Source organism: Antechinus flavipes, chromosome 2 (assembly GCF_016432865.1).
Source record: "Antechinus flavipes isolate AdamAnt ecotype Samford, QLD, Australia chromosome 2, AdamAnt_v2, whole genome shotgun sequence".
NCBI classification, from domain to species: Eukaryota; Metazoa; Chordata; class Mammalia; order Dasyuromorphia; family Dasyuridae; genus Antechinus; species Antechinus flavipes.
In genome coordinates this window covers 526,292,164-526,315,100 of record NC_067399.1, presented here as the reverse complement: position 1 = coordinate 526,315,100, position 22,937 = coordinate 526,292,164, and the positions used below count along the sequence as shown (strand labels likewise).

General features: G+C 33.7%; 1 protein-coding gene across 1 annotated transcript in view; it reads right to left on the bottom strand.

Annotated features, from left to right (window-relative positions):
- The window catches only part of UNC13C (unc-13 homolog C), a 744,392-nt gene extending 722,234 nt beyond the window's left edge, over positions 1 to 22,158 (bottom strand). Inside the window, exon 1 of the mRNA XM_051980682.1 lies at positions 18,949 to 22,158. Coding sequence (XP_051836642.1) covers positions 18,949 to 21,940 — 2,992 coding nt within the window. The 5' untranslated portion in view covers positions 21,941 to 22,158. The remainder of the gene's footprint in view (positions 1 to 18,948) is intronic.
- Between the last annotated feature and the right edge of the window lie 779 nt (positions 22,159 to 22,937).

Sequence of the window (22,937 nt, the reverse complement as noted above, 5' to 3'; positions counted from 1 at the left end):
GATGGAAAAATATTATTTTCCTTAAAAATGAATAACTACAATGAGTAAGAGGCATCAAAAGACTTAAATGAACTGATGCAGTGAATTAAATACATTTAGACAAAATGACTACAATAGTGGAAAACATAGCTACAATTTTTTTTTCAAAAAAGGAAATTTAAAAACTCAAAAACAACAACATAACCCCCAGAAAAGGACATGAGAAGACACTTAGATCCTGTTTCAGTTAAACCAGAAAAGAATGGGGAGAGGGGTAGGAGTGGTGTTTTATATGAGTTTTATTAAAGTGCTTGCAGGACTGGTTCTGTGCAGATTCTGGTTCAGTGTAAGAAAAGTCTGCTTAGGCTGGTGTGAAGTGGAATGGGCTACCTAGATAAGTTGTAAGTTCTTTGTAATTAGAGATCTCCCCCTACCCTAAGACATGGTTATCATTAGACACGTGTGTGTGTGTGTGTGTGTACATGAATGTAAAATGAGTCTACATATACTTCTATTTATCAGTTCTTTCTCTGGATGCAAATAATACCTTTCTTCATATGTCCTTTGTAATTAATTTGGGAATTCATAATAGTCAAAATGACTTTATCACTCAAGGTCACTCTTAAAACAATACTGCTTTTCTTATACACAATGCTCTGCTAAGCTAAGAAGATAGACTATTCTATAAACAGTTAAGAAGGGAAAGGTATTTGAACAGAGAAGTAATATAAAAATAATATGCTTTAGGGATCTTCTCATCTTCTCCGAATATGCTCATTTTCTTTTACTAAGATGCATGTTTCTTTACTGAGACAATTCTTTAACATCTCTTATAGTTAGTCATTTAAATGAATGGACTAAATCTCTGACCTTTTCATCAGTCCAATGCATAATGGAATGATAATTCCTTCATAATTACAGAAATTTTCATTATTACATCAAGTGCCTTGCTCTCAAATTTGTTTAACTATGCACAAAATTTGATAGCAATTTTTTGGTCTTCAATAATGTTCACTCATTTTCATGCTCACAGGAAAAATATGATCTGATATTGACCCTAATTTCTAAAAATGACTGTTGAGCTGACCTTGAAGTATTTGCTACTATAAATTGAAATGTCACAACACATCCTTGGTTTGATTATTAGCACCTTCACTACCACCATCCTTGCTCTCTTATGTTAAAATGCCACACAATATATTCATTCATATTGCTTTATATATGGCTTAAAACTCTTCAGAAGAAAAAAATGTTAATTAGGAATACCACGTGAACTTCCTAAAATCATTTTGTTTTCTTATTATTAGCATTACAGATATTTATATATGTATTTCTATACATAGTGCACACCCCCGATATATATGCATATTTACATATGCATACATTGTGTGCTTACATATACATACATACATGTACATGTATACATGTATAAACATGTTTATGAAAATTCAAACATGATTCAATTGCTTTAAATCCGTACATATGAAAGTACAAATGTTAAAGAGACACAATTATTCTAATACTTTATAGTTTGAAGGAATTCAAGATAATTTAGTCCACATGAGTAAAATGAGGAACTAGTCAGTTCATTGTGGCTTGCCTAAACTTACTCAATTAGTGACAGAGCTGAGACTAGAACATTTAATGAATTCCAAAGTTAGTATATTCAATTATACAGTAGGATTTTTTTTTAATTTGCAAAAAAAAAAAAAAAAAGATTTACCATAGGATTGCCATCATGAGCACCTGGGACTTTTAACATATATTTTTTCACATAAAAAAGAGTATACATATCCCATTATAGGAACATATCATTTTACTTCTAAACACGAATTCACGAATTTATGTCTTTTGTATTATAATTCTCTCAAGTTTTTAAATAATATAATTACTTTTCCCTGGAGAAAAGAATAGTCTGTCTCTATTTGCTCTTATGTTTAAAAAAAGATTGTTCTTAAAATGATTTTTACCTTTAAACTACAAAAAATATTAGTCTTAAACAATTGTCTTTTATTAAATGTAATGTTTGCCATTTCTTTATATCTTCAAGCCCATAAGTCTAAAATTTCCAAGGCTACTATTTCTTCCTAAATATTATCCCTAAATTTTGAGTAAAATGCTATCATTGATGAAGCCAGTATTATACACCATTTTCCTATTCTAAACAAATAAATTTCTTACAGTTATAGTTACCTAAGTCAAAGACGAGGTAATATGGTTTTCCACCAAGTTATGACTTTTCCCCATCAAATCAGAATTCATTTAAAACTAAAAAAGTACATATAATCACTCTTATTTCTAAGATACCACTCTCAATTACAATTTAAGAGATATTGACCTGGATTTAATCATCTTCAATTATTATTAAACAGTTAATGTAGTATCAATTCTTTCTACAGCCATAAGTAAAATTCATTTTCTATAACCATTCTGAACATTTCTATGTGACTGTTATTCCCTATAAGAATCCTACTAATCAAGTTAGAAGAATGACTATTTATGATAAAGAATGAGAACCTCCCACATCCTCTGATACTTTTGTCCTTACTTATTGATATTTGAAGTCTATATATGATTAGGCTATGATTTCAATTAGAATTACAGAGTTTGATCCTTAATAGCTACAGGCTATATTTTACTTCTTACTACATTTTTCAGCTCTTCTTTAGCTAGCTAAAAGTAATTCCTTATAGAATATTTACCTTCTCTTCAAATGTATAACTTCTTTTTCAACATTATTTGGTAGAAAAACTGAAGAACAAAGTTAAATATATCTTTTTGAAACTTGAACTTCTATTGTCAGATTAATTTACTTTTACATGAAAGTGGTCACTTTGTCAGCAATGTCAAACAAGATAAGCTACTACTCGTTTTAAAAGATCATACTCATTTTTTAAAAAACGCAAAACTTTCTGGACTCAGAGATCTTTCTTTCGCTAAAAATGAGAGTTTAGGCTGTTTCAGTTGCATTCTTGCTAAACCAAAATATATAGTAATTTTCCTATGGCAATTTTGACTTATAAATCTGTCTAATTTCTCTAAGAATAGAGTTTAGGCTATTAGAGTTTAGAATCAAAGAATATTAAAAGTTGAAAGCGAACTTAAGAATCTAATCCAACTTCCACTTACAACTAAATCAAAATATTCTGGAATCTGAAGCTGTTAAGTTTAAGAGACCCCATTATTACATAGGATAATTTTAAATTAAATATGATAATTTAAAAGGATAGTTTAAATGAATAGTGAAAATAAATCATAAAAGTTTGTATTTCATATGGATAAGGACATGGTATAGATTATAATTAAAAATCATGTAAAACAAATTTTTGCAATGATCCTATTTGCATGGATAACACCTATAAATGAGAATGCTTCATAGATTTCAAATAGCCCACATAAAATCTCTTCATGTATAACCAAACCAAAACAATTGTACACTCCGATATTTTCCAAAAAGAATTAATACAGCTCACTCTTTTTTTTGCATTTTTTATAATGCATGACATTTAAAATGTTTTTTGTCATTTTTAAAACATTTCAATAGTATTTTATTTTTCCAACTACATGTATAGATAGATTCATTTTTGTAAGATTTTGAGTTTCAATTATTTTTTCACCCCCTTTCTCTTACCTCCCTCCTTCACCATGACAAGTTAAAAATCATTTTAAATACATATTAGTGATGTTATGAAAGAAAAATCAGAGCAAAAGGAAAAAATCATGAAAAGAAAAAAAAAATGAACAACAACAAAAAAGGAGAAACTAGTAAGCTTCCATAAATAAAGGTTCCATAAAGTTTCCATAGTTCTTTCTCTGGATGTGGATGAAATTTTCTATTTCCAAGTTTATTGGAAATGTTTTGGAACACTGTATTGCTGAGAAGAGGAAAACAGTGCTCACTGATATTAATAGCTAATCTTAAGAAAGATTGGGACAGAGTTAAGGTAAAAATCGTAATCATGTTATTCAAATGAGGTGCGGAGGAAGAATCAACACAGAGGTATTAGGGGGGGCAGGAAGACTCATAGTTCCAAAAATCTAATCATGTAGGGAATGGGTTCAAAAGGCAACACTACATATATACTATGAAGAGTATAGCACCCTCCAAAATCTATAAAGAAATAAGGGTGAGGAGGAAGATGGGCAGATAGAAAAGTAAAACTTTAGGGAAGAAAAGGGAAGAATCCAGGAGTGGGAGAAGGTTAAATAATAGCAAGGCAAGTTAAGGAGCAGAATTAAAGCAAAGAGATAACAGGGATAGGAAAGATATGAGAGTGTGTGAGATGGGTGGGGAGGAACAGGGTGTGTGTGTGTGTGTGTGTGTGTGTGTGTGTGTGTGTCTACATAGGTATATATAAATATATTCTTTCTTAACTATAACCTGCTTAGAGGCAGAGGGGAGGATGAAAGGGGGACAAAAGAATAAAGTAAAAAAGTACTCAGCAGAGAACAAAAAAACAATTTACAAAGAAGTAAAGAAAAGATGGATACTCATGAATATAAATTCTTCTACTAATATATACATTTTTCTTGAACTAGTAATTTGTTATGTATTTTGAATCCTCTTTGAAGTTCTGCTGGGCACATGATAAGGTTCTCTATTATTTTGTTTTGTATTCCTTGTCTATTTTTCTTTTTTTTATTCTGCTTTTAATAAAAAAATTTTTAAATTTAAAAATTGCCTTGCTGTTGGATAATTTGTTATCCTGAGACTCCTAAAGAGCTATAATCCTTTTTTACCCTAATGAAAAATCCACGAATTTTATTGTGAACTTGATGTAGTCCCTAGTGGCTTAAGTATGTTTTTACATTTTGTAGTTAATTATGTAAAACTTGAAATTTAGGGAGTTTTATTTTTATTTCTTGGCCCCAAATTGTATTTTATATTGTGTGTGCAAAATCTGGCACTGCCCCCACATTGCTGGAATCCCATCTACAGCATACCAGAAATAACGATAGCTAGCATTTAGTATTTTAAGCTTTGCAAAGTATTTCAATATGTTGTGTTACTTGACCCTCATAACAATCACATAAGGTGGGTACTATTATTATACCAAATTTCTATATAAGAAAACTAAAGCTGAAAAAAGTTAAGTAGTTTTCCCAGGATCATATAGCTGATAAGTTGTTAGTATTCCTCAATTCAAATTCAGTGTTAAAACTTTATGTTATCTAGCTACTTAAAGAAGGCCATAAAGTCTTTTGCTTGAATACTTCTGGTGGCAAAGAACGCACAACCAAAGGCCACCAGTTCTGTTGTTAAGTCTCAATTCTTAGAAAATTCTTCCTTATAGTTAAACAAAATCTACTTCCCTCTATCTTCTGATTCTAGTTGCCCTGACATAAAACAGAACTTCACTCACTATTTCTAATGAAACCCCTCAAATAATTAAAAATTATTATCATTATTTCTAGTCATCTTTTAGAAGCAGTTAGGGTAGGATAGATTCAGAATTTGAGGATTCTAAATTTAAACTCTGCTTCTTCTAAGTATTCAGTGAATTTGGTTAAGTGATGGAACCACTCTGGGTCTCAATATATATTTTGGAACATTAGGGATATTTGGAAAATTTAAGCATATGATGATCTTTAGGATCCATCCCAGCTGTAATTCTTATCATTCAAAATGCAATCATTTCCTTCAATTATTCTTCATGTTATAAGTTGTCAGATTCAATATCCTATTTTGGTTTTAGTCTCTAAAAATGATGGTGTTGGACTAAATCATTCCTAAAATAAATGCAAACTTGAATAGTCTATGATTCTCATTTGCCAAAGATAAAAGATGAAGACTTGAAAGGCATAAGTTATCTTTAAAATTTCAGGTGATAAAAAGCTGTGTAATATGTATATAGCTTCAATTCAGTAAGTCACCAAAAGGAAGCACTTTTGAGTGTTTATTGTTTGTCCAGCTCTCTGGTAAAAGCTGTGGGAAATACAAAAGTAGTTAATAGCACAATAACTGTACTCAAGAGTATATAGCACTCTTTGTAAGACAAAAATTAATCCACATTAAAGAAATCAGAGCAATTAAGTGCAAACTTGTGTGATGCTGACTTTAAGTCCTATTGTAATTTAAGAAAAAGTAGCAAGACAGTGGCACTAGATTGGGAAAGATAACAAAAGATAAATATTAAGTATTGGAGGGGTTGAGGGAAGTTAGACATATACAAATACTACAGGTGAAGATCTGGATTGATTCAACCTGTCTCAAAAATAGTACTGATATTGTCACTAAAACATACCCAACCTTTCATAAAGTAATTCCACTTATGAGCATACATGACTCCTTATGGAGATGAAAGTTGGAAAGGCCCCATGTATATATGAAAAATATTTATAGGAAAAAATATTTTAGTAGTAAAAACTGGAAGGAAATTTAGTACCCAAACACAATAGGAAAAGCTCGTAAAAAATGTTTTATCCAAAAATTAATTACTGATAAATGTGAATAAGGAAACTCCTATAGGTCACATGTATTCGAATCCACACAAGGATTCATTATTTTCACAAATCAGGGTCTAATTCTAATTTAAAATGGGATCAATCTACCTTGTACTCACAATTGATAAAATTATGTCATCTTTTAAAGGAAATACCTAGCCAATTTTTTAATGAAGTGCATTATTATTTATAAAATGTTTTTCATGTAATCTCATTTCATTCTCACTATCCTGTAAGGTAAGTGGTACCATTATCCTCATTATACAGATGAGAAATTGAGATTCAAAGAAATCTTGAACGGATGTCTTCTTAACACCAAGTCCACTAATCTATCCAACATGTCACCTACACATGGTCTTATTAATAATGATGATAATAGCTAACATTTGTATAGCACTTTATTGGTTTTTAAAACACTTTACAAATGTTATCTGATTTTTGTTTTCAAAATATTCCTTGGAGGTAGATGCTATTATTATCCTCATTTTACAGATGAGAAAATTGAAGAAGAGGTTATTTGCTCAAGATCATACATCTAATAAATGTGTAAGGCAAGATTTTAATTCAGATTTTCCCAGCTACAAGTTCAGCATTATATCAACTTTAACACACAAGGTAAAGTACCTTGCCAGTCAAAGAACTATGAATTATTTTATAGACCAAGAAACAAGAATGGCAAAATGCATCTGGAGAAAGAAAAGGTCCAGAATCTCAAAGGAAGTCTTTTTTTAAAAGTAAATAAAGGGTTTTAGTATTAACAAATAGATGGTCAGTGAAACAGACCAGACAAGTTCAATCCAGAGTCAATAACTTTGTTGTGTCTTCAATTAATACAAAAATACCAACTACCAATGTAAGAATTCCCTATTCAGCAAAATTTTCCAGTAAATTTAGTAGACTGTCTAGCAGAAATTCAGTTAGATGAACATCTTATGCCATATAAAACAATAAATTTCAAATTGATATGACCTAAATAGAAAAGATTTTATCGTAATAAAATTAGAAGAGAATGAAAGAAGATAACTTTGCACATGTATGTATGGGGGGGGAAGTTCTTAAATAACAGATTATGTGATAGAATATAAAATGTAGAATTTCATGTAGAAAATATAAAAGGTTTTGCATGAACAAAATCAATGTGATTGAAATTAAAATAGTTAACTTGGGCAGAAGGGGAAGCTTTGTACTTCTGTTTGGTGTTCACCAACCTCCTTTTTCCTATTTCAAGACATTCTTCAAACCTCCTTTTCCTTTATCATTTAACCAAATCACAAGGTATCTGCTTGTGGTCTAAGAAACATAGAACAATGCTTTTTTTCCCCCTCATGTAAAGATTCAGATTGATAACTGGGAAATTTAGGGGGGGAAGAGAATAAATGAAACCTCTCTAGAAATTAAAGATAGATCATAAAACTGTACCTGACAGAATTCCAGGAATATAATCCAGCATTAATCCAAGGATAGAACTGGAGAAGATACCTCTTTACTTAAAGACTATATAAAAAGGGGATGGCCAGGGAGACAGACTTCAGATTCTGAGTTTAATCAGGGAGACAGAATTTAGATTCTATGAGCTAAAGAAAAACTTAACCTTATATGGGAGAAATCATGCTTGGAAAACAATATCCAAACATAAGCAATTTTTACATAGCACTTTGTTTACTCTGAGTGTAGCTGAACTTTTATCAATTTTGTCTACCTGAACATAACTTGAACAATTTTCATACTAGTAGTAAAGTACATTTTGCATGCACAAGAAAATTTACCTCAAAGTGCTTTAGTTTAAACACTTATCTATAATACTACAGCCACAGTTCCCCACAAAAAAAGTTTCAAAGACTTTTGAACATCATAGTAGAAGTGATACCTGGAGTGGAACCAAGATGATGGAGTAAAGTCAGGAAACTGCTCCAGCTCTCCCAGTTTCTCTTGAAAACCACATGAAACCAAGCCTCTGAACAGAGTTTGACAGGATGAAACTACTATTCCGCTCTAGATAGATTGGAAAAACTTCAAAGGTCAGTCTCACTGGGGTTAAGAGGGTGTTCAGCCCAGCTAAAACAGACTGGGAATGCCTATGAGAGCATCTTAATCACAGCAAAAGAGCAACTAAGACACTCAGTCCTGGATCAGAAGAGGAACAAATCAGTAGGGCAGCTTCCAATCACAGCTCAGAAGAGCTCTGAGAAGCCAGGTTCTTTCCTGAAAAGAGCAGGCAAAAGCTACATTCCGCAAACATAAGGGGCCCCAGCACTCAAAATCAAGGCTCAGAGCTTCACAAGAAACTTGGGACAGCTCTCCCTTTATTCCAGGGGAATAACTTAATCATTCAATTGGGTATAGAAATTGATCTAAACCTAAAAAAAAGAAGTAGGAGGAGAAAGAGGAAGGGACAGGACAGAAGGGAGGGCAGAGATACAAGGGAAAAAGGTAAGAGAAGGAGGGAAGAGTGATAGAAGATAAGGTAGTAGGTGGAGTGGATTAAAAAATGCTACAAAGAGAAGGGGGAGGAGTGATGAGACATAATGCAGTGGAGCAGGGTGGACAGAAAAAAAATTACTCACGACAAGGTGGAAAGAGAACAAAAGTACATACAGGAGAGAAAAATAGGATGGAGGAAAATACAGAGCTGGTAATTATAACTGTGAATGTGAATGGGATGAACTCTCCCATAAAACTGAAGCAAATAGCAGAGTGGATTAAAACCAGAATCCTACAATATGTTATTTACAAGAAAAACACTTGGCACAGAGAGACACATATAAAATAATGGTAAAAGGCTAAAATACAATTTATTATGTTTCAGCTGAATTTTAAAAAGTAGGAATAGCAATTCAGATCTCAGATAAAGCAAAAGTATCACCTCACACCTTTCAAATTGGCTAAAGTGAAAGGAAAAGATAATTATATGTTGGAGAGATATGGGAAAACTGGGTACTAATTCGTAGTTGGTAGAGTTGTGAAATGATCCAACCATTCTGGAAAGCAATCTGGAATTATGTCCAAAGGGTATAAAACTGTACAGACCCTTTAACCCAGCAGTGCAATTAGTGGGTCTGTATCCCAAGAAAATCATAAAGGAGGGAAAAGGACCCACATGTGTAAAAATGTTTGCAGCAGTTCTTTTTGTGGTAGCAAAGAACTGGAAAATGAATAGATGATCATCAGCTGGGAAAGGACTCAACAAGTTGTGGTATATGAAGGTAATGTGATATTATTGTTCTATAAAAATAATGAACAAGCTGATTTTAGAAAGGCCTGGAAAGATTTACATGAACTGACTGAAAGAAACAAGCAGAATATGTTACACATTACACACAATTATAGCAGGAATATGTGATGATCAACTATGAAAGGCTTGGTTCTTCTCCAGTGGTTCATTGATCTAAAGCAATCTCAATAGACTTTGTACAGAAAATGCCATCTGCATCCAGAAAAAAAGAACTTAGGAGACTGAATATAAATCAATATATGCTATGCTTTTTTTAAATCTCTCCCATGGTTTTTCCCTTTGGCTCTGATTTTTCTCTCCCAACATTATGAACAAAGCAATGTGTATTAAAAAAAAGAAGAAGAAGAAAGAAAAAAGTGACAGCCAAGGAAGGTCGACAGTTTGTCACATTTCTATGATATAAACATTATGTCTAGCCACTGTGCAACCAATATCTTACAACAAATATTATCTGGAGTATTTTTGAAACTCCTGAGCAAGCTACTACTCCTTGGCGAAGAAGGGAGGAATCTGGAAGGAAAGGATTTTCTTCTTGGATATCAGAAATATGCAAAAAAAAAAATCATATAGATTAAAGAAGAGATTAGAAAACCTATACCTTAGAGGACAGCAAGGGCTATAATCCAGCTTTAATGAAATATAGGATAAGGATAGTGAAAAGGAAACTCCTTTATTTCTTCATACCCAACTATTTATTTCATGACAAAACAGACCTGGGTGAAGCTGATCTTCAAGATCATCATAATCAACTTCTTTGGGCATTCATTTCCTCATCTATAAAATGAGCTTTAGATAATTTGTCTAAAGTCACATAAGTGATTTACCACAAAGCTTATGTAAGAATCCAGATATTACCATCCTAAACTCAAAAGAGGAAATGTAAGCTTCTTAAATGTAGTTCTCTTGGAACTATTAAGCAATAGACCCAAGAATTCACTGCATCAAGTAGACATCTCTATGGTATAATTCGTAGAATCCTTGATTACTCCAAAGCTCAGCTGGGGTATTATCTGCACAAAAAAAGCTGTCTATGCTTTCCCCTCTAATATTACTTTCTATATACTCTGAATATATTGTTGTACATATATTTATTTGGGAATGTTAGCCTCTCTTCTCCCCATAGAATGTGAGGACAGGGACTATTTTTGTTGTTGATTTTTCCTTGCATTCCCAGTAATAAGAATAGTGCTTTGAGAGATGACATGAGTTTAATAAATTTTCTTCATTAATTAGCACTCTCATTCAACAATGGAATTGCTTTATAAAAAATATATTTTTATTATATGTTCGTGTTATTTCCTATACAAGAGAATGTAAACTACTAGATCTGGGAAATGGATCAACTTAAAACTAGTGATGATAATGCAATTATAATGCAATGTAAACTAGTCATTCTAACAGAAACTTAAAATAGTTTAAAGAAAATGGCTAGCTTAATTGGATGGGGGTAGTGGGGGACTAAATTATTAGCAATAGAAATTCTAACTTAGAGAGATCACCATTTCAGAGGCTATAAGAACAGGGCCTAGAAACAGAGTAAAAGATGGGATACATTCCTCTGCTAGGAAAATGCATGTGAAAAAAAATTAAACTCTAACTTGAAGCATATGAAAGTCAGACTTCAAATTCATCAGCCTTCAAGCAACTGTACTACTCCATTTATCAGCATTTAAGAGGTCCCTGGCTAGACCAAGGTTTAAATCTGGAAAAATTAAGAACAATTTTTTACTTCAAAACCTTGATGTGTCTAGAAAACTTGAAGTTTTTTGATCATTTACAATTCCTTTTGACATTAGTTTAGTGGCAATAAACAGTGCCAGGCAGTGTTCTGAATTTTTAATAATCTATTTCATACCAAACAGTAACAAAATATCATTGGTGTAAAACTAATGAAAATTTGGTGGCCAAAAGCAATGAAGAGGAAGGAAGAGCAACTTGTTTGCTATATGACATTAATTTAAAATCCATTGTCATGATTTCAGAAAATTCTGTATAATTTTGAAAAGAGTATGTTGTATTAATCATCATAAAACAATTATATTTCCAAGAACCCTGCGATACAAACCAATCACTGACTGACTTTTAGGCAAAGTTGGTGGTCTGATTTAGAGAATGATCTAGGATTGTCCCTTTCATTGTCCTACAACAATTAATTAAATTCTCATCATGGGAATAAGACAATAAAGATCTTTGTATAAATGCAATATTTCCTCTGAAAAGTAAATTAAGACATTGTCAGTCACCAATACTTTAGCATCAACTAATTTATCTTCTTTCACAGAGAAGAAAACAATGTTGATTAAGCCCCTACTGTGTGCTTAATACTATAAAAATATTATCTCATTTAATACTCATAACAACTGGGAGGTAGATACTATTATTATCCTCATTTTACAGTTGGAAAAACTGAGGCAAATAAGGGATATAAGTGACTTGACTGGAATTATACAGGAAATTTCTGAGGCCATATTTGAACTCAGATCTTCCTCACTACAGGCTTAGTACTATATTAATTCTACCACCCAGTGCCTCACAAATAGGGGAACCCTAGGATGATTTAGTTTTGTTGGGTACACTGGATGATCATGAGCAGTATGAAGTCCCTAGGCATTTGAGACTACAAAGAGGATAGGGTAGAACAACACAGAATGGAAAGGAAAAGGAATGTTGGTAGGAAGAAATTCCAAAATAAACAATTAGCTCAGAATTTTGCCTAGAGTTAGGTCTGATAAAAGTATCCACAGGTTGAATGTGCTTCATGAAAATTGTTGAAGTAGGTAACCTCTATTGTACTTTCTTAACTGTAATATTCTATGGAGTAGCTATAAGTTATGAGGGGAAAGGGTAATCTAATTTACAACCTTAAACCTTGAGTGAAATCAGGCTCCCTTCATGCACAGAAGAGCAACCCTGGCTTTATCTCATGTCCCTTAAAGAGTCAATCAGGTCCCAATATGGGGCAAACAACTAGAGAACAAAGAAACAGACAAGTTACATTTCTAGGATCTTTTTCAGTTATTGAATCTTTGATAAATAAATTATTTAGAATGATAACACTATGTAGCACTCAAATAGCCTATCACACACTTTTAAAATCCACTTTTACCTTAGTTTAACAAAAATAGTTGAAAACAAAGAAGTACCTCATTTCTAATATTCTACAATTCCACAAAAATCCATCAGGAAACATTTAATCATATGGTTTCACAGTAAGATTCTCAGGATTCAATTTGACCTGGGTTGGAAATGAATAAAATATATCATAACTGTCTAGCTGTTGCCAGAATAAGAAAATCTGTTGACCTCAAGCCAATGCCTAGGGAGCAGATGTCCATGCCACAAAACCCATCATGGCACTTGGCAATTTGTTGGGCTTTCTCAGTGGAGAGGAAGAGCAGGGATCAGATCTGGAGACTGACTCACTATCATTCCTTAGCCAGTTTTTCTCACAAAGAGCCAAGACATATTGGCAACACAGGATGGAGAAAGTTGCCCAGCTGTTGGCTAAAATGGGGCATGTTCTTTTGAAAATTAGGCTATTTCAGTCTCTTGAGCTATCAATCTGATACCTTTTATCAATATGAGAATATCTTACAGATATGTAATAATTTCCTTTAGAATAAGTGATTAGTCTGCAGGATTTAGACTCAAAATATTAAAGGTAGTCCAATTCTTTATGTCCAGAGTGTACAAAGGAGTTAGCCTAAGAATTGGTTTTTCCTTCTTAAAATTCTGAAAAGATTGTTTCTTTACAGCTGATTATGTTTATGTTTTTCATATATTTTTTCTAGAGGGCTACAGAAGAAAGGATCCGATAGGCACATGGAAGCAAACAAAATATAGTTTCTCATTCCATTAAGGAAATGTACACTTTAAAATTTTAATTATAAATAATTTGTTATTAATAAGTTTAGGTATGATCATTTTATTTTTGTCTATTTTGATATTGTTTTTTATAAATGGTTGCTGAAATTTTTTCTTACTTAAAAATAACTTTTTTGAGAGAAAAGAGACAATTTCTTCTTGAAACACGTTTTGCCACAATGAATGTCTTTTAAAAGTCAAGAATACGACTCTATCCCTTTCTATCATCTTGCTTTATATTTTGTACAATGCCAACTAACTTTCAATCATGGCACCAAGATAAGATGCTTCTCTATTTGTCTTAGCATCAAGGACTAAGCATCTAGAAAATGTAAAAACTGAAAAAATATATTCAATTATTGTACAAGGTAATATAACAACCAATAATTGAAAATTAAGCACAAATACAGACACTATTAAGAAAATAAGATAAACATCTGGTCTAACATAAAGTAGATTTCAGAAACCATATATTTCCATAATAAGTCCCAAAGAAGAAAGCCAAAACATAACAAAAGTTTCTAAAATGTTGTAGAAATGGATTTGGAAAATATTGCTTATTTTAAGTATAAAAAATGTTTCTGCTAGCTTGAGCTTTGAAAAACTATTCATCTGAGAAGAAGGACATGAAGCACAATTCATTTTGAAGGTATGGAGCTGCCTGGAGCACATCACTGAACAGAGATAAGTGTCTAATCTAAAGATGTCTTATTTAAGGTTTTGTAAGTAAGGTAAGAATCAAGGGATTCACCAGAGTAGAAAAAAGAAATTTGATCTTGGAAGAGATGACAGTGTAGGAGTATCATGGTATGCTACATTCAGGAGAGATAACTACACACCTAGCTTTATGGATTCTAGGAAGACTTTAGGAAATAGTGATCCCATAGGAATCCATAGCAACTGCTGGAAAAGGAACCTGTACCACACAAAGTCATGATAGCAATTAGTAGAGATTTTAGGATCACAGGACCATAACTTTAATAAAAATAAACCTTAATGTAGGAATTTTAAGTTTGTGAAACACTCTACAAATATTATTTGAGCTACAAAAATCTGGGAGAGTGGTGCTATTATTATGCCATTTTTACAGATGAAGAACACAAGGAAGATACTTTAATGTTTAATGACTTGCCTAAGATCAGTTAACAGGTCTTTGAGACAATTGAACTCAGATCTTCCTTTCTCCAGGTCTCTATTCATTATGTCATCTAAATAACCAGTTTAGCGGTAAATGGGACCTAAGAAGCCATGTAATTAAATCCCCTAGTTTTACATAAGGAGAAACTAATATCCAAAAAGTGAAACTAATTTGTTCACTCTAAACAATCAGACTAAGAAAATTATGGTGGAATACCTGTTTCCATGACTTTAAAATAAGTATATTTAAGGAGGTAAAGGAAAAAAGTGAGAGATTCGGAAAGCCTTATTCCCAAGGGTTGAAATCTTTGGAGATCAAATAAAGAAGGGTTTTGCTCATTTAAGTAGCCAAGAGGCAAGAATGACACTTCTTTGGGTCAGTGGTAAGTCATTATAAGTTTCTAACAGGCAGGAATCCCAGGAGAAATGATATCTTGTGGGAAATGGAGGTGGGGAGAGAAACTACAGAAAGACTGTCACTAATTAATCTAAGACTTTGATACACAATGCTGTAAGATGGGAAAGCTGATTCTAAGAATGAGGCTCAATAATAATCCATTTGGCAAAAGGAATACACAAATCCATAGACTAAGAATTTAAAATCTAATCTAGGATTCAATCTTTAACTGATTCCCTTACCTCTGGAGATATTATGTATAAGACAGAAAAGGAAAAGGAATGGAGAATAACACAGTTACCTGTTATTGTCTTAAATATTGTCTTAAAGCAGACTTAAGAAGGTTGGGAATGCCAAAATCAAATACAAGGAATGCATAAGGAACACAAGCCAATAAAGGAAGGGAGCTACTTATAAAGAAGGTAATCATTAAACTGAAAAGGTTTTGCATAAATAAAACCAACACAAACAAGATTAAAAGAGAAGTACAAAACTAGGAAATTTATTTTACAGCAAGTGTTTCTTATAAAGGCCTAATTTCTAAAATATATAAAGAACTGTGCCAAATTTATAAGACTACAAGTCATTCTCCAATTGACAAATGGTCAAAAGATATGAATAGACAATTTTCAGATGCTGAAATTAAAGCTATCTATAGTCAAAAGAAAAAATGTTTCAAATCACTATTTATTAGAGAAATGTAAATTAAAACAACTCTGAGGTATCATCTCACACCTCTCAGGTTGGCTAAAATAATGAAAAATGTTGGAGAGGGTATGGGAAAACTGGGACACTAATGCACAGTTGGTATTATCACTACTGGGTCTGTATCCCAAAGAAATCATAAAGGAGGGAAAAGGACCCACATGTGCAAAAAAAAAAGTTTATGGCAGCTCTTTTTGTGGTGGCAAAGAATTGGATGAATAGATGCCCAATCAATAAGGGAATGGCTGAATTAGTTATGGTATATGAAAGTAAAGTAATACTATTATTCTATTTAAAAAATGATGAACAAGCTGATTTTAGAAAGTCCTGAAAAGATTTACATGAACTACTGGTGAGCAAAACAAGCAGGACCAGGAATACATAGTAACAGCAAGATTGTGTTATGATCAACTATGAAAGACTTGGTTCTTCCAGGAGATCATTATACACTTCGACAACGATATTGTATGAGGATGTATTCTGATGGAAGTGGATTTCTATGACAAAGAGACCTGAGTTTCAATGGATAAATGATGGACAGAAACAGCTACACCCAAAGAAGGAACACTGGGAAACGAATGTGAACTATTTGCATTTTTGATTTTCTTCCTGAGTTATTTTTACCTTCTGAATCCAATTCTCCCTGTGCAACAGGAGAACTGTTTGGTTCCGCAAATATGTATTATATCTAGGATATACTGCAACATATTTAACATATATAGGACTGCTTGCCATCTTGGGGGGGGGGGTGGAGGGAGGGAGGGGAAAAAACGAAACTTAAGCGAGTGCAAGGGATAATGTTGTAAAAAATTGCCCTGGCATGGATTCTGTCAATACAAAGTTATTATTAAATAAAATAAAATTTAAAAAAAGACTTGGTTCTTCTCAATGTTTCACTGATTCAAGACAATTCCTATAAAATGTGAATAAAAAGTGCCATCTGCATCCAGAACTATGAAAATTGAATATAAATCAACACATGCTATATTCACTTTTTTCCTGTTTTTTTTCCTCCTGTTGCATCTTATTCTGATTTTTCTCTCCCAACATGATTCATAAAGAAATATCTATTAAAAATTCCATATACATTTAAAAAAATAAAATAAGTATCTTTGCTTTAAAAAGCAATTGTTAATCTTACTATGACAGAATAACACAATTTTCCTGATATGGATTTTTGAGTTTCCCTGGCATTTGTATTTAGAGATGCTACTAGGGTCATTACAGATGCAGTAAGCTAGCCATTGTAATTTCTGCCTTGATTATTTCTTCCTGATACTTTGAATTTTTCTCAGTAAAGTTTATCTGGATATGTCTATATGTATCTATAAATCTATCTATCTATCTATCTATCTACATATATATATATACACCTATGTACATATACATAGGTATATATTTATGTACCTATGTGTGTGTACTTATTAATTTTAAGGAGCAAAGTAAAAAAAGTAAATAACTTCTCTATTTCCTTCTAGATAAAATTAGAAGAGGGAGGGTTAAAAGTTCAGAGCAAATTTGGGTATAGTTAGAAATCAATCTTTCTGGATAAAAGAGTCGGCAATTGGATAAAATAATAAGTTTAGGAGATGATATGTAATACCACAGATCTTAGCAGAGAATAGGGATAGGAAGAATAATAATAAATGGACTGTTACTGGGAATTGCAAGGGGAGAAAGTACTTCCTGCAGCACCTTCTCTGCAAATTCTACAGATAGCTATAATGCAGAGAAAGGTTAAATAACCATAATCACAAAGCCAGTTTGTATCAGGGATGGGACTTGTACCTGGATCTTCTTGGCGTCAAGACCCAGCTTGCTAGCCACTGCACCATATTGCCTTTACACAGCTTAAATTACTTCTTTTCTATTGTCAAATTTATCAAATCTAGCCACACTAGTTTGTGTGTGTGTGTGTGTGTGTGTGTGTGTGTGTGTGTGTGTGTCATCCAGAGCAACCTGACACTTTTCAACTATGTTAGAGACTGAATGGAATCAGTCATGAAACAAATACATCAAAGTGCTCAGTGATCTGCCTGAACCTACCAGAAAATTATGAAAACCTGTGGCTCCAGAAAAAAAGATTTTTTTGACAGCTATAATAATATGATAATTATGTCACTTACCTTCTAATCACTTGCCAATATAATTTTATCTGATGAATCTATTCTTAAATACATACAGTTAAATATCTTCATTTGATTATTAGAGATGATAACAATGATTAATAAATGCTCCTTAGTTAATAGCAGAAAGAGTAACGTTGCTTCATTTTAAAAAAGCCATCATGGGTAACCTCACAAAAAAAAAAAAAATACTGGGAAACTTGTCACTAAGGTAAATCATTGAGATAAATAGTGGGAGACTATAAAGATCAAGATGAATTGAGGTTAAATTTATATGAAAAGTCAAAATTCAGAAAGTTACATCATTAAAAATATTATTGTGTAAGTATGACTTGACAGTTCCCAGAAAAAAAAAAAATCAAATTGCTTCCTTAAGCCATATACTTAAAGACATTACAGAAGCCAAGGTCATGAACTATTCCAGAAGTCTGAACACTCCTTTATGTTTAACATAGTATCTGGATCACAGCAGATACTACATAAATGCTTACTACTTTCCTTTCCCTTCCTTCATCAATGTGACACCTAACTATTATGTACTACTCTTGCAATGTGCTGAGAACTTTCTGCTCTTTGGGAGATTTGTTTTCTCCTGAACTCCAAGTCTAACTTGCCTTCAAGTAGACTATTGATTAGGCATCCATCAGTCCCTCCCTTTTTTCTAGCTTGAGTACAATGCAGTTGAGGAATATACTTTCAGAGACTGGTTATGGAGCAAGGGAATGATATCTAAAATTTTATTCCTTCTTTATGCCTGGGGACATAAACAACATTTTCCCACAATACAAAGAAGGAAGCTGCGAGCTGATTTTAATTTGGCAAGCTATATTTAAATTATGTTATGGTTTTGACTTTTTAAGCTTAATTTTTTAGACTTTAGTCTCCCACACTCTCCCCCCCCTTTAGAGAAGATAGGATAAGTGAAATGTAATCCCACCTAAATGAAGCCAATCTATAGAACAAAGGTAAATTATTCCTCCCCAAAGAAAACATAGAATATAATTATGACAAAACTTGCATTATAAGAATACTGGATTAATAATGTAGCATTTAAATTTGAGTACCTCCAGCTAGAATCTTTTCCTCCAGCTCTGCCATCTGTTTCCTGTATGCCCTTAAAGCGGCTTCTTTAAAGGAGGGACGAATCCTCTTGGGTTTTGGTGTTTCTGGAGGCTTTTCTGGGACATTCTGGTTTTCATCTTCCCGTACTTCCATTTCAATTATTGTTTCATTTAAAGGTTCCAATCCCTCTTCACTCATCAGATCATCCACCTGCCCATCATACCCCTCATCCTGTGGTGTTTCATAAGGTGTTTCATATGAAGGATGTTCATACTCCTGGACATTATCATCCATTTCAGGAATGCTAGTTCTATTTTCTAGTTTGGCAAGAACTTGCTCCATCACTTCTACATAATCTGTTTCATGTTCAGCTCCAGGTTCACTATAATCTTCCTCATCCTCTGCTTTGTAATAATATGGTTCAGTGTAGACATCCGAATCAAGGGTGGTACTTGACTCATTTGCAGTAGACTGAGATAAAGTTCTAAATCGCCCCATTAAGGATGACCCACTGTCCTCATATCCACTTAGGCTCTGAGTGCTTTTGTTCCACACAACCTCCAAAGCTGATTTAGCTCGCTGAAGGGTGGACCCAAACTTTGGAAAGCTGAATGTCTTATCAGAAAGGTCTATGCTCAGTCTGCTATGCCATGATTTGGGGGCAGCATCCTCTGACGCATCACTCGGTAACTCACTCTGACTCCGATATAGCATTGGCAGTTGATTTTGATTTTGATAAGATTCATTAGAATTGGCTTCCTGATAAGTATCATATGGGCCAACCCACTGACCTTGTATTTCATTATCCAATCCTGGGCATGGGGAAGAATTGTCATCTAAGGTAAAATCATAGCTCTCGGAGTCATCTGGAAGGTCACTGTGGCACTTTCCTAGGTCATCCAGATCTTTGTTGTCACCATCCAGCTGAGGGTCTGACAAGCTGTTGGTATCATAATCAAAGCCTTCCTGTGTCGATGAATCAAGGCCCAAATCTGCCCCTTGTTCAGACTGATTCCATTCTTTCCATGGTGAGAGATCATCACGTAAAGAGAGCTGGGAATCACTATAATTGCTTCTGTCTCCTGATACACACACTACTCCATTACTGACACCACTGTCCACTGTTTCAGTGTTTTCTATTTCATTGGGACCTTGATCATTTTGAATACTTCTGTTAAAATTCTGGCCCTGGGAGCTGCTATACCAGTTGGATGTGCCGTCCTGTCTTCTTTGCCAAAGTTCTCTATCTGAAGAAGATAAAAGAGAACTTCCATTTGTTCTGGTAAAAAATGGAGTCTCTGAAAAATCCTCTGAATAAGATTGACAAAGTTTGGAAAAATCAGAATCAGAACGGCTCAGTTTGGGTGTGAGAAAGTCACTTTGGGAATGCCAGAGGGGACCCATGTCAGCATAATAGACTTTGGATTCCTTCTCCAAGTTATCAGATTTGGGAAACTGGGCAGCTTGTTCATCATAGTCTGATTTATTTGAAAATTTGCTGCTGCCAGCAGTTTTATTCCTACTTTTAGCATTATGAGATTTTGAATTTGACTTTGGGCCACTTGCTTTGGTTTGAAAGTCTGACTTGGAAAGCACAGCATAGCTGTTTTTATTAAGATCAGCATCCAGATCTTTATCACTATCATCTGGTGACTGCCAACTGCTCCTTTTGATTTTAGGCTCAAGAGTAGAGAGCTTCATGTCCATACTCTCATAGGTTTGGGAGGTTGGCATTCCTCTGTCTTTTCTTTCTCTGATGTCATGAGTTAGAATATCTGTTGATACTCCAATGCCTGTCCCTTTAAGTTTATAAGATTTTTTCAAAATGAAATCCCTCTGTTGAGGTGTTTCGAAGTACACAAGGATGGGGCGAGGCTTTGCATTTGGACAATCTCTCTGCTGCCCTATTCTCTGAGCAAATTCAATTTTTATAGTATTGGGTGCATCTGAAAAACCCATTTTATCTATGAGAATCCGGTATACGACATTTTCAACATATTCAAATCTTTCTTCAGGCACATTTAAAAATCTCAAACTTGCTTTGCTCCCAGTATGACTTATTTGTTTAATATAATCATGGATGTCTCTGGTTTCCCTTCGAGACTGGACAAAGCCAGTACGTAGTTGTTCTATTTCACTTTGGACAACCTCCACGCTGCTAGAGATCTCATCAATGGAGTGTTTGAGAGCATTGACGTGGCCTCTTAACTCGGAAAGTTCTGTTTCAATCTGGCTTATTCCCTGAAGTTCCTTGAATATCATTTCCATAACATCGTGGGTTTGGCTAATGCAGCCTGATGAACTGAACCCAGGTTCGAGGGTGTTTGTTTTCTGGGGACGGGAAGTTCTATCTAACGATTTGCTTCGGAGTCCCCAGGTTTTTTTCATCGTGCTCAGCTCTGAGTCAGAGGAAACGAATTCTTGGCTCTTTTTCCATTTCCTCAGTTTGCGTAAAGCTCCTAGTTTCAGGTTATGCAACGTGCGCTCCCCGTCGGAGCTTCCCTCGGAGGGAGCCAGGCTACTCAAGCTCTTTCTATTGCGTCGTACAGGCATTGTGTGTGAGGAGTGCTCCTTGATTTCAGTGCTATCCTTGATCTCACTTAATGATTCAGAGTAGGAGCTCTCAATAGATGATAACTCTTGAACCAGCTCTTCATTACTAGTGTTTGTCGCAAGAATGCTCTTTTGCAGTCCGTTAGCAATCGCGACACGATAACTGAATGTGGGAGAAAGGGAATAATCCCTATTGACTTCGTCTTCTTCTATGGACAAGTTGCGAGCAGATGAACACTTGGCAATTTTTTTAACAGTGCTTTTCAAAGTGCTAGAAAATTTAGGGGGTTTGGTCTGGCTAGACAGAGGACCGTCTTGCTCTTTTTTGCTAGGGCAATTTTGTTTCTTTTTTGTAGTGTTTCCCAGTTTCTTTGTAAACATTCCTTTACAAAGCTTATGGAGATAGGGTAAGATCAGGCTCTTAAAAAAGTCAGACACCATGGAGGGTAATCAACATGTCCTTTCCTGTTTGAAAAAACGGAATGATATGCCCAGATAAAATGTTGAAACTCCAGCCTAAGCATTACTGTATTTTATCAATCACTTGAAGATAGCTGAGATGTTAAAGGCTACAGCTTTCTTGTCCTTGGATGAAGAAGGCCAAAGCTCCATTCATAGAAGATAAGCAATTACGATGGGAAAGCCACATCATTCTTTCTCTTCTTTTCGTGGCTTGATGTAGTGTCTAAAAGGGAAGGAATTTCATTAAAATGAATATTAAAAGCAAAATTTATTCATCCTACTCTCAATATTTAGGATCCCTAGAATCAAGATTAAGCTTAAGTTCTATTAAGGTTTTTCTTAAACTCTAGTTTGACGGCTCTTTCTATTCCTATATGAATTTGCTCATATTTTGTATTTAGACATTTATATTCCTATTGTTTACTCCCTAGTAATATAAGCTCATTGAGGACATTTCTAGACTTTGCATTCCCATTACCTTACACAATGTCTGGCACATGATAGGCACTGAAAAAATACTGAGTACTGTGCCAAATGTCACTGATAATAAATACCAACAGAATATTAATAAATAGAAATAACAGGATCCAAGTTATGTGCAAATGGCTACATATAATTTAATATAATCTTGTCATTTTATCTTTGCTATTCTTTGTAACTGGACGTATTAATATTGACTGTCTCAGATTTTCTTTCCCTACCAATATTTTTACTTCTGGGTCAACATACTTATTAAACATCTTGCATCATGTATAAAGGTATTTTTGCTATGTATAAAGGAAAATGCAAAGATAAAGCATGATCCCTGAAAGTTATTTCACTAAATTCAATATAGCAAATATCAAATTTATATTATGGTCCTGGTCTCAAGGAGCTTATGTTCTATTGAACACAGATAATATAGTATTGTAAGACCTTTTTTCTATTATTTTTAATCATTGGCTGTTCCAGGCTCTGGTGATCTCTTTTCTTAAAT